The sequence below is a fragment of the Heptranchias perlo genome, chromosome 18, assembly GCF_035084215.1.
Source record: "Heptranchias perlo isolate sHepPer1 chromosome 18, sHepPer1.hap1, whole genome shotgun sequence".
NCBI classification, from domain to species: Eukaryota; Metazoa; Chordata; class Chondrichthyes; order Hexanchiformes; family Hexanchidae; genus Heptranchias; species Heptranchias perlo.
The window spans coordinates 19,482,049-19,494,891 of NC_090342.1; the positions used below are offsets into that span (position 1 = coordinate 19,482,049).

Genomic DNA, 12,843 nt, shown 5'->3' on the forward strand with positions numbered 1-12,843 from the left:
AATATAACCCCCACTGAGTGGTATGTGGCATAAATCCCTATTGTTATAAAAAGTCTATCCTCCAACTCACAATGAGCAATGCCAGAGGAGACCTGCCTCTATAGGCTTTTAGTTGTAACAAAGTAATTTTTTTGTTCTGTGAATAACAATGTTTACACAGTCTGAATTACTAATTCTGTCACAGTTCTTTAGAATTCAAGGAAGCTACCAACATAATGTAAATGTTACATAGTGAAATTTGTATGTTTGTAAAGCCACACCAGATTACTGAACAATGTTTCTAAATATAATCAGTTTATTTTAGTAAGAACTGGACCACAGTGACCCGGTCAGAAATATCTGCAGTTACAATAATAGTACTATGAAAACTTACAATTGTGCTTACTCATCTAAAATATATTAAAAATCGTATGTCAGTACACACTTCCTATCTGCAAAAGCTTACTTCCTGTTGTCATGTTTTTGTCACATGTTTGTATCAACAATTTTCCATTACAAATTCAGTGTCCACATTTCTAATGGAAACTGCCCATGTAAACTTGTCACACTGTAATTACAGCCTCCTGCGTCTTCCAGCTCCTCAGCCTATATTGCAGTTAAATTTCTTTGCACAAATCATTTCTGATTCTCTGCCTCTCAAATTCCTGTAACTGTTGCTATTTAACTATAAATAACATCAAATCAATTTATTTTATAAGGACAAACTGGATCAAATTAATACTGGGAATGAATTACGCCTGTGCGCCCTGGTCCATTATCGTCTACCCTCTATACCTGCTTCACCTGAAAACCACACTTGATCTTGACTCCCTGTGTACAAAGCCACAGGTCAACCAGTTACCCAATTATAATGTAGGAAGATAGTTTATTGTTGGATGATGGATAAATAAAACTCTGCAAAGTGTTTTCATCAAAATTAAAAAGTACTTTCTTCCTTTGCTTCTGATAATGCCACACGGGCAATGCAACTATGAAACATATCAGTTTTTATGCTTTCTGAAATCGGAACTGCCTGGTATTTGAATTGACATTTTTTCTTCTATAAGTGCAACATATTGTAACTCAGGAGATTGTGAATCAGTCCCATTAATATACAAAATAATCACTGTATGTAACTATGATCAATTTGTTGTCGACTAGTTTTAATGTGTTAATAACTAGTCCGATGCAAAGACGAGAGAGCTTCATTTTTTAAATTGTGATCAGGAAATTTGGCATCAATTGTTAACAAATTCTGAAAATTAGTGGATAAAAATCTGTTGACAGAAAATCATTGCTTGTGTTTATTAATTGTGGAAAGAAATCTGCAAACTACATAGAATCACATAGAAGGTACAGCATAGAAACAACCCATTCGGCCCAACAGGTCCATGCCAGTGTTTATGATCCACACAGGCCTCCTCCCTACTTCACCTAACAATCAGCATATCCTTCTATTCCTTTCACCCTCATGTGTTTATCTAACTTCCCCTTAAATGCATCTATGCTAGTCACCTCAACTACTCCTTGTGGTAGCAAGTTCCACATTCTAACCACTCTCTGGGTAAAGAGGTTTCTCCTGAATTCCCTATTGGATTTATTAGTGACTATTATATATTTATGGCCCCAAGTTCTGGTCTCTCCTGCAAGTGGAGACATCTTCTCTACGTCTATCCTATCAAACCCTTTCATTATCTTAAAGATCTCTGACAGGTCACCCCAGAGTCTTCTCTTTTCTAGAGAAAAGAGCCCCATCCTGCTCAATCTTTCCTGATAGGTATAACCTCTCAGTTCTAGTACCATCCTAGTAAATCTTTTTGCACCTCTATATCCTTTCTTATAATTTGGAGACCAGAACTGTTCACAGTACTCCAAGTGTGGTCTAACCAAGGTTCTGTACAAGTTTAGCATAACTTCTCTGCTTTACAATTCTATCCCTCAAGAAATGAACCCCAATGCTTGGTTTGCTTTTTTTATGGCCTTTTAAGGAGAAATGTAATACCTCGCACTTATCTATATTGAAATTCATTTGCCAATTACACGCTCATTCTGCAAGTTTATTAATGTCTTCCTGTATTTTGTCGCCGTCCTCCTCAGTATTAACTATACCCCCTAATTTAGTGTCGTCCGCAAATTTTGAAGTTGTATTTATGATTCCTGAGTCCAAATCGTTTATGTAAATGGTGAACAGTGGTCCCTGCACCGATCCTTGTGGAACATCACTTCCCACCTTTTGCCAGTCTGAGTAACTACCTTTAACACCTACTCTGTTTTCTGTTTTGTAGCCAGCTTGCAATCCATTCTGCTACTTGTCCCCTGACGCCACATGCTCTGACCTCAGTCATGAGTCTACAATGCATTACCTTGTCGAAGGCCTTTTGAAAATCCAAATATATTACATCTACTACATTACCCTTATCTACCCTTTCTGTTACTTCTTCAAAGAAGTCAGTAAGGTTGGTCAGGCATGACTTTCCCTTTTGGAATCCATGCTGGCTATTCTTTATTATATTTTCTGTTTCTAGGTGTTTTTCTATTACATCTATTACATTAAGGATTCCATTATCTTTTCTACCACTGACATTAAGCTAACTGGTCTATAGTTCCCTCGACTGGTTCCATCTCCCTTTTTAAATATAGGAATAACATCAGCTGTCTGCCAGTCCTCTGGCACTATTCCCTTTTCTAATGAATTTTTATATATGTGTAATAGTGTCTCTGCTATCTCTTCCCTAACTTCATTTGGTATGCCTGGATGCAATCCATCCGGACCTGGTGTTTTATCCTCTCTAAGTTTGATTAGTTTATTATCTATCCTTTCTATCTTAAATGTCTTTATATCTTTTTCGATCTCTTCTTCTTATGTCATGGCTCTTCTTTTAATGCATTTTTCCACATTGTTGGGTAGATGCCAGTGTTGTTGCTGTACTGGAACAGCTTGACAAGAGTGGTATGAAAAAAGCAGGTCAAAGGCTCTGCTAAATAGAAGAATTTGACACACATGTTAAGCATTTATATGGTAACATGGTTCACAGAAATCCAATCTCTGGACACTGACTACTTCTGCAATTTTTGACATCCAAGTCCTGAAATTGCAAAACTCCAGAGTCTTTTGCCAGACATTAGCCGACATCTTTACTGACTTCATGTAGGTACTGGAGCCTTAAAATTGCAGAACTTCTCTCCTGAGGGAAGTCAAATTGGAGAACTGGGCATGGGTTAGAGCACTGGATTCACAGTACATCTGATTTTCAGACCACTGATTTTAATAGCTGCAAAATTCAGAGCACTGACCTCCGTGCCTAATTCTCCAATCTGTACTGTGCTGGGACCGGAGTTTTGCAATTTCAGGACTTGGATGTCAAAAAATTGGAGAACTAGTCAGTCTCCAGAGATTGGATTTCTGTGAACCATGTTATCGTATGAATGCTTAGATGTGTGTCAAATTCTTCTATTTAGCAGAGACTTTAACCTGCTTATTTCAAATGATTCCAGTACAACTAAAACACTGGCATCTACCCAACAATGTGGAAAAATCCCCAGGGACGTCCTGTCCACAAAAAACAGGACAAATCCAACTCAGCCCTATCACCCTACTCTCAATCATCAGGAAAGTGATGGACAGAGTTGGCAACAGTGGTATCAAGCAGCACTTACTAACTAACCACCTGCTTACAGATGCTTAGTCTGGGTTCCACCAGGACCACTCGGCTCCAGACCTCATTATGGCCTTGGTCCAAACTTGGACACAAGAGCTGAATTCCAAAGGTGAAGTGAGAGTGACTGCCCTTGACATCAAGGCAACATTCAACTGTGTGTGGCACCAAGGAAATCTAATAAAACTGAAGTCAATAGTGATCAGGAGGAAAACTCTCCAGTGGCTGGTGTCATACTTAGCACAAAGGAGATAACTGTGGTTGTTAGAGGCCAATCATTTTAGCTTCAGGACATCACAGCAGGAGTTCCTCAGGGCAGCGTCCTAGGCCCAACTATCTTCAGTTGCTTCATCAATGACCTTCCTTCCATTAGGTCAGACGTGGGGCTGTTTGCTGATGTTTGCATAGTGTTCAGCTCCATTCGCAATTCCTCAGATAATGAAGCAGTTCATGCCCACATGCAGCAAGAACTGGACATTATCCAGACTTGAGCTGATAAGTGGAAAGTAACATTTGCTCCAAACAAGTGCCAGGCAATGAACATCTCCAACAAAAGAGAGCTTAACCACATCCCTTGACATTCAATCGCATTACCATCGCCGAATCCCCACCAACATTTATCTTATTTGTCCACTAGGTTCAAGGGTGGTGAAATTCATTCTGTAAATAACTTTAGCACAAAAGTGACTATTGACATGAGTTTCACCCACAAAATAGTTGGCCAAGAACCAACATAATTGGTTCACCATTTTTTGTGCGCAAATCGGACAGCAACTTCCGGCGAGCACGGTTAAACGAGAAAATCCAGAAGTTCCTGTCCGAAATGCACTGCCCTCCGTAAAAATGGCATCTCGCCATCTGGTTCTTCATTCACCTGTATTGAACTGCATGGAGGTCCTGTACTGACGTGGTGGATACGGACTAAACCCACCACAAAAAGTGAGGGCTTGTCCATTCCAGTCTAAGTACCCTTTTAACGGTGTGATAAGTCTTAATGACTGCCAAACGACCTCTCTGGCACATTTTTACAAGCGTGCAGTCTCATTCCTTCAACTTTTAATTATTGTTGCAGATTTTCTTTTTAAAAAATAAATTTTTTGATTGCCCTATTCCCAGATGTCCACTGCTAGAACGACTAGTGCTGTTTGTTCGATGCTCACAGCAAAATCTGGCCCTATGTATTTAACATTAAGAAGGTTGATGAAAGAAACTTATCCATAGGATATGAGAAGTCAAAAGATGCAAAAATCGAATGCAAGATTACTGTGATGAACCTTTTGAAATGCCTACTAGTGAAAGCTTTGTATTTGCTGCTTAGCATCAATCTCCATCAAGATAAATTTTAGCACATAAAAAGCCACACTATCAGAGCAGTTTAGAACAAATGTAAGAAGGAATAAGAAATATATTACTACACCATTATATCCTGGTACAGGCTTTCCAGCTTGTCCTGGAGGGGGATTTAGAATGTTCCCCAGGCCTACACAAGACGCACTTATTGGAGATCCAGTTTCTGTTTAAAGCAAAAAAAACTACAGTGAACACAATTAAATCATTCAGATAATTGTTCTAAAGCAAAAGATTTGTTTCCTATAATGGACTCTACCCTACTCATTCAATCTCCTTGGCAGGAAGATTCAGTAAAATGTATTTCTTGTACCCTTGTTATTTCCTCCCCCCCACTCCCCAAGATAATTGAGCAAAACTCTGTTTAACATTATATCCCACATTATTCCTCTTCACTAGTTACTTTACATCTTTCCTAGTTTTAGCAAAAGCTATAAGACAATATTATTCACATTATTTAAGGTGAACAGTTATAAAAGAATATATAGAAGGCATGATATTTCCCAATATTCACCAGTAAAATAAAATAAATAATCTAACCACTTGATACAACTCTAATTTAAACCTGATCATGTAGCTTTAATGGGTGTTTCTTCAGTCATTAAAAAAATCAAGATTCTGTAGACTGATGCTCACGTCATAGAATAAAAATTCCCCTGGTGGCATTAGTGGTGCAGAAATGGTGCAGGACTTCTGCCCAACTTAACACCCATCCATTTCTGCCTTAAGTTCTGGTTCAACCCCAATTTAAATATTCAGGTGGAGCACGCACGGGGAGAGAAGTTAGGAGCAGTGCTGTAGGTATTTAAAGGCTTACAGCAGCCTCTTAGAATAAATCTGAGACAACAATTGTATCTTGCAAGATGAAGTCACTAAAGAATTCAATAGTGCAGCTCAAATGAAATGGAACAGCCAGATTCTGTGATGCAGCTGAAGATGGAACTCCAGGACACCTTTGCATATTACAGCTGTATGCTATCCCTGGAAGGATTTCACCACAAGTTTTAATGAAGCCTCCAGTACCCACAGAACCTGGACACAAATGAGGAAGAAGGCATTAGACTTGGAGAACTGCAATAGTTATTGACTGAATAATAATATTACTGCAATAGTAAGGTACTCCAAAAGTGCACTCTACCAAGTAGCTGAGCCAAGTATGGATGCCACAAACCATTTCCTCTCAACCTGGTCCATCTATAGTGTTGGCCCATGAAAAGCATTCAGGCAACCAACTGCTCTTTCAATGCTCACCATTTATAACCATGCAACAGCAGGGTACATCTCCAAGCTACAACTTACCACGCTCTCAATTGCCACACTCACTTCTTAAAAGGCCTGTACACCAAACACCCTTGCAACTTAACATATCTCTGAGATATGGTCATTAACTCATGCACACTAGGATGTCAGATGGTCACTTAGTTGTCACTGTATATGCTCTTCTAACTTAGTTTGTAATGGAAGCGTGTAACTGAGCTATACAGACAAGAGTGTTTTAGGTTCTGTGTTGAATTATCTAATCTCAGCTGGAGTGGCAGTAGGGGTTCTGCACTGACCTAAATTCCCCAGCCACAGAAGGGAAGATCAGCCAGAATTCCCACTCTTGATCACTATCCAGATCAAGAAAAGCCTATGTTTACCAACTGTGGTCATTTTCATCAGCCTACATACATCCTAAACCCTCCCCCATGAAACGTAATGGATAATTCTCCACTGTCAATCTTCTTGTTGTGGGTCCTCCCTTTCAGAGCTGGCCTACTTGTCCTTCATTAAGCTCTCTGACAGCTGAATAATGATAGTAAGCCATGGGCCTTCATTGGCTTTACTGTGATGAACATTTGATATAGTAACACTTACAATAGCAACACATGAACTCATTTTTTTAAAGTTTGATCTTATACAGCCCGATTTAGTCTTCCTTTACCCGTATTCTTTTAAGCGGGACTCTAAGACATCCTCTGTCTTTCTTGTTCATAGGACACCATTAACCCCTCCCTTTCTGGTCATAGGTTCGAGAACTTTCCTTATACCTGTATTAAAAAACTGCTGGAATCAAAGTCTCCTGTCTCTGATGATCGTTAAAGAGCCATGGGCGTGGGTTGAGTTTTTGGGCTGGCTCAGTTCCTACTCTGCAAAACTCAATTTAAACATTAATACATTGGCTATCTGAGGCAGTTTGTTCTACGACTGTCATATTGTTCATCTTCGTTAAGTTTTACACAAACTAACAAGTATAAAATATTTTGGCACCAAACAAAATCAATGGAATGATTACACGATTGTGTTGACAAACATTTTTCTAATGTACTTTCTTCTTAGAATCCTCTACACAAGTTGACATGACAAAACCTCCGACAATTCAATTCCGAGAAAATCTCACTGACACACCAGTTCATCAGGATATGAGTAATGGCAGGAGGGGAGTTCCTCTGAGGCTGCAGCTAAGGAACATTTTTGATGCACTGTAGATATATTGAAACATTGGGGTAAATTTTAATCCCACTAACGGGTGGGTGGGAAGGTAAAAACCGTAAAAATGTAAAACCTGCCTCCAAACCGTCCACTCTCAGTTTTATCGGAGGCAGGTCGAGGGTTGAGGGGTGGGCCACCAACCTGCTCTCAGGAGGCGGGTCAGTCGGTAAAATCTTTTAAGGAGGCTGCGGGCCTCCATTTTGACAGGTGTTTTATTTTTTAACTCCTGGGGGCCGGGACTCCAGGTTCTTCTACTTCACACCACATGAGAGGAGGCGAGAAGGCTCGGCTCAGCCTTTATTGCACGTCTTTTGTGGGCCAGGAAGAGGTGTATTTCCTCCAGGCCCGACAAGCTTACCTGCCGTGATCCCACACAGCAATCAGCCGATCCCCCCCACCCCATAATCTCCGACACCCACCACCCCGATCTGCAAACCCCCCACCACCCCGATCTGCAAACCCCCCACCACCCCGATCTGCAAACCCCCCACCACCCCGATCTGCAAACCCCCCACCACCCCGATCTCCAAACCCCCCCACCACCCCGATCTCCAAACCCCCCCACCACCCCGATCTCCAAACCCCCCCACCACCCCGATCTCCAAACCCCCCACCGTGACTGAGCCTCTGATGACCCCCCAAATGACCGCCACCCCCGATGACTCCCCACGATGATCAACCCCCCGATGATTGACCTACCCGATACCCCATCCCTGATGATGACCGACCCCCCCACCGATGTCCACCCCCAAACCCCCAATGACTGCAACCCTCCTGATGACTGCCCCCAATGACCGCTGATGGCCGACCCCGATGACGTACCCCTCCGATGACCCCTGACAACCCCCGAAACCCTGATGACCTCCGACCCCCCATGACCAATGATGACCGACCCCCCAATAACCCCAATGACCCTGATGACTGATCATTCCGGTGCTCCCCGACCCCCCCCCCCCCCACCCCCAATCCAAGGCTTACTTGCTGGCATCTGCTCCCTGGCTGTTCTCCCGTCCGACTGGCTGGCCTGTCGGGTGGGAAACCTACAAAAAAAATAAAAGACGTCCTTACGTCAAAATCATAAGGACGCCCGAGAAACCCGTTCTTCCGGGTTTCCCTTCAGGAACTGTCCCACCGCCCCGCTAGTATTGTTATACTAAAATATACAGTGTAGAGCTTGAATATATTTCCTGGGCCCAGGGGCAGAGATCTGATGTAAAATTGTTGGGAGAACTACAAAGGAGGCAGAAAATCAAGCAAGATCGAGAAATACTGGGTGGGAGGCAATATTAATGTGGGGCCTAATGGTGTGTGGGGGCGTAAAGTGGGCAGCACACCTGGAAGAGAACAGAGCAAGACCCGGATGATTTTAACTGGTCTCCCTCCCAGAAGCTAACAGGAATGACATCAAGGCCAGTGGGCGAGAGCAGGAATTGGGGCGGGAATGGAGACTACCGGGGACCCGAGGGAACGGTCTCCGACATTAGGTAAGTGCTGGTGGGGGAGGTTCCTAAGCAGATGCCGTTGTGGGGAGGGAGAGAGAGGGCAGATTCAGGGGAGGCCCAAGGATTCCTTCGGGGCCCGGAAGGGCATTCCTGATCCTCCTAGCCTCCCAATGAATAAAAAATACATCTTACTTTGGCCTCTTCTGGGCGCTCAGTTGCCTCCCACCAGATTTCTCTGGCAGATTTGCCACCGGGCAGGCCTCCCCCCAAGTTGCAGTAAAAAGTGTTTGGCACCAATGACAGTATCAGGCTACAACTTATACATTTGAATTATGCCCCCGACTGTCTTTAATGGGAGCCTCGGCCGAATTAAAAATCGGCAGAGAGAAAATGGCACAGGGTGGAAACGGAGCAACCAAAGAGCGGTATGTCGCTTCGCCTGAATTTAACCCCTCCCAAGCACTGTTGCTGCCTGCAGGGGAGGGTCAAAAGCCCCCAGGGTCTCCAACCTGAAGGTGCACTGAGGGGAATTGCTGCTGTGGTCTGGGGCAGGCAGAAGTTCCACCCACCTCTCATAAGCACAGGCGAAACGCCCTTCCCTGGCAGAATTCCTCTGGCTCCCATATCCTGAGCCCCCAGCAAAATGCACGTCAGAAAGATAGTGTATTCCAGGTTCATGAACAGAGACTTGGACCTCCAGAAAATTGCTGGCAGCGTCAGTGGAATCGACTCTCTAATAAAGGGGACCAATTTTCAATTGTTTTTAAATATTTCTGAGCTGGTTGTGCCAGGGTGCTCCCTTGGTGACTTGCCGTGCCACATCTCCTCCGCCCCTCCCCCCTAAAGCAGGCACCCAAGTTGCATGCATACTGCCAAGTGAACTTGGCAGTTCAAAGGTGAAATTAAAATAACTAACTTACATCTGAAATGCAACCAATTACTTCTATATTTTATGAGATATTGAGGATTTAAAACAACCTGAAAACTGTACAGTTGCATTTATATTGGATTGACATTTCAAATTAACGACAATTAATTATAAGTCACATTTTATAACATGACATTACTGGTCTATTAACATTTCTAATAGACATTTCCTTGCTCTGTAATAGCAATTGTACTTTCGCATGTATGAAGGGTAAATCAGGAAGCGATCTTTAGCAAGGTTCCAGGAAATGTCACTAAGGATTTTTTTCACTGACTGAATTCAAAAGCTTAGCCCAAGGCCTCCAACCTGACCAAATCATCAGCAAAATAATCAACTTTACACCATTAACACACAGTCTGTACTCTGGAAGGGAAAGAATAGTCGTTGCTAGGCAACAGGCATGAGATCAGCAATCTTGTCATTTTTTTCCCCTGTAGCTCGTCTCAAAATAGCTCAGGGATTAGCTACCTGCTTTGCTGGGGCATGACAATCCCATCTAATTCTTTTTCTATGTAATAACTAAAAACGACATAGAAAAAATATTACACAGAAGGATAATCCATCAATTTGAAGCATTTTATCAATTTAATGTTATCAATCGTTAAAAAGAACTTTCAAAATAAAAGTTTACAGTATAAAATTCATTACCACTGCAATGGCATCAAATTGAAGCAATCCAGATTAATCAAATCAAATAAAATGTGTTTCACTACAACAGAAAAATCCATACATGATTTTTAAATTGTGCAAAGTCATTTGAGATTGGCTCCATCTTAAAAACTTTGCACATCAAATTCTCTTATCAAAAAATAAGCTCCATCATCCACTCCTCCATCAGTTAAATACTACATGAATTACCATAAAAAAGGACACATTATATGTAAATTACCATTCATAGATATGTTTTGTAGCTTGTATATTTTGTAAAGTGCTTTGGAGCAGCCTGAGGTCATGAAAGGCGCTATATAAATGCAAGTTATTTCTTTCTTTGAATATTGTAATATTTTGTCAGAGCATTCATTGTACCAATCATGTACTATTCCTATGTATTCAGCAGTGAGGCAGTATCTTAAAACATGAGCGATGTTACTTTCAACTTAAACGTAGGTGTAAAACGAGCAATATCGGATCGGCTGCTCACTATACACCTTGATTTTCCTTTCCATCAAAGAAAATCAAGCAGGATGTATAATGGGCAGCTGATCAGATATCGCCCACTTTACACCCCTACTGGAGTTGAATGTTTCTGTAGGTTGATGTTTTAATTAAGATGAAATGCCTAACTATTTTTTTTAAAACACATGCAGAAAAATGATTTAAAGCTTTTAACAACATGCCTCTAGTGTTTTATACCTATAAATATTACAGATGAATTAATTGCTATGTACCTCTGATTTTCTCACTCTCTAATTTCACCTTTAAATCAATACTGCATAATCTAAAACTGCTTCCCCAGAAAGAAATCAGTTTATCCTCTAGTGGCTTCTGGAAAGTTCTGGTCAAATTCCACCAAACAATGGAATCATTTTTGAAATGTCATGATTTGCACAGCACATTCTCGGGAATTTCTGCACAGGGAGAAAGGATCAGTCTGCCCGTCCAGAAGCAGTAAGTGCTCCAACCCATTAGGGAACACTTTCTTCACTAAAGAAAGATTTTAATCACCTCTCTGTGCTACATGATACTACAGATTGTGGCCTCAAGCACTGTGCAAAACAGCACTATTGGAGCTTTCACATCACATTGCTGTATGGAAAATAGGTGCCTAGAGCAAGCAGCTGCTAATGTATGAAGCACAGCTGTTGGCTCTTTCCTTTCTATGATAACACACATATCTTACAGAAGTCTAACATATAAACAAATGGGTTTCTACATAAATAATCAAAATATAACTACCAGACAAAGGGGATGATAAAAGTGATGTTACTAGTAGTATTATACTCCTCTTGAATATAGTGTTGGTGGCATTTCTGCAATATTCGTTCAATCTCAACCATAGCAGAATACCTCCTATCGACCACTGGAGATTTCAGAGAAACAATTTCATTGGGAATCCTTCAGCAAGATTTGAACTCCCAAATACACAATGTCGTGACTACTCAGTCCTTGGTAGTTATCCAATTTAGTGCACATCCCCTTGTGCATTCAGTCAGTGTTTAGTCTGTTAGTTGTGAGATATCCTCCTCTTTCTACCTGTCTCCGCAAAGCTGCATTTTTCACATCTGTATTTTAATGACCCTAACTGAATTGTTGATAACAGTTCTTTGTTGTTGGAAAAAAATGCATTCTAAGATAAATTGTTGACAAATCCTAGGATATGGGATTTCCTGACATTTGTCACAGACACAAAGCCTGGAAATCAAACCATGACTATCTGCCACCAACAGATCCTGTCACTTAGTCTAAAAAGCAGTTTCTACAATTTGACTGCATAACGTAAACCCATGCTTTGTTGCCAAAATTTTAACAACTTGTGGTCTGCATTTTCCCTATAAGCTCATTAAAGCAGTGACTAAACCAACATATACCATCTTATCAGCTAACCGGGGGAACTTGTCATTAAAACTCCAAATCTAGTCAACGAACTTTCCACCATTGAATTTTGCAGTACTTTATCACTACACAATGAGTTAACTTATACAGTTGTAACATGCAATGTGTGTGGTTTCTGTCTATGCTTTCATTTGTTACGTCTTTCCAATACTCTCTCACCAAAATACATTCCAGCCTCTGTGCTAGGACCTTCCTTCACTGTTCCTAAACATAGGAACATAAGCATTCAGCCCGCAAGCCTGTTCCGCCATTCAGTTAGATCATGGCTGATTCGTACCTCAACCCTATTTACCCACCTTTGATCTATATCCCTTGATGCCCTTACCTAACAAAAACCAACAATCTCAGTTTTGAAAGCTCCAATTGACCCAGCATCCACAGCCTTTTGGGGGAAGAGAGTCCAAGATTTCTACAACTCTTTGTATGAAGAAGTGCTTCCTGATTTCACTCCTGAATGGCCTAGCTT

The 12,843-nt window shown here is 41.4% G+C and overlaps 1 protein-coding gene across 2 annotated transcripts in view; it reads right to left on the reverse strand.

The window, feature by feature from the left end:
* Positions 1-12,843, reverse strand: part of acss3 (acyl-CoA synthetase short chain family member 3) — an 89,802-nt gene that overhangs the window by 16,307 nt on the left and 60,652 nt on the right. Inside the window, exon 10 of one of the 2 annotated variants that reach the window (XM_067999464.1) lies at positions 5,053-5,148. The exons of the other annotated variant lie outside the window; for it this stretch is intronic. Within the exon in view, the coding sequence (XP_067855565.1) occupies positions 5,053-5,148 (96 nt within the window). The remainder of the gene's footprint in view (positions 1-5,052; positions 5,149-12,843) is intronic. 2 annotated transcript variants of the gene reach the window in all.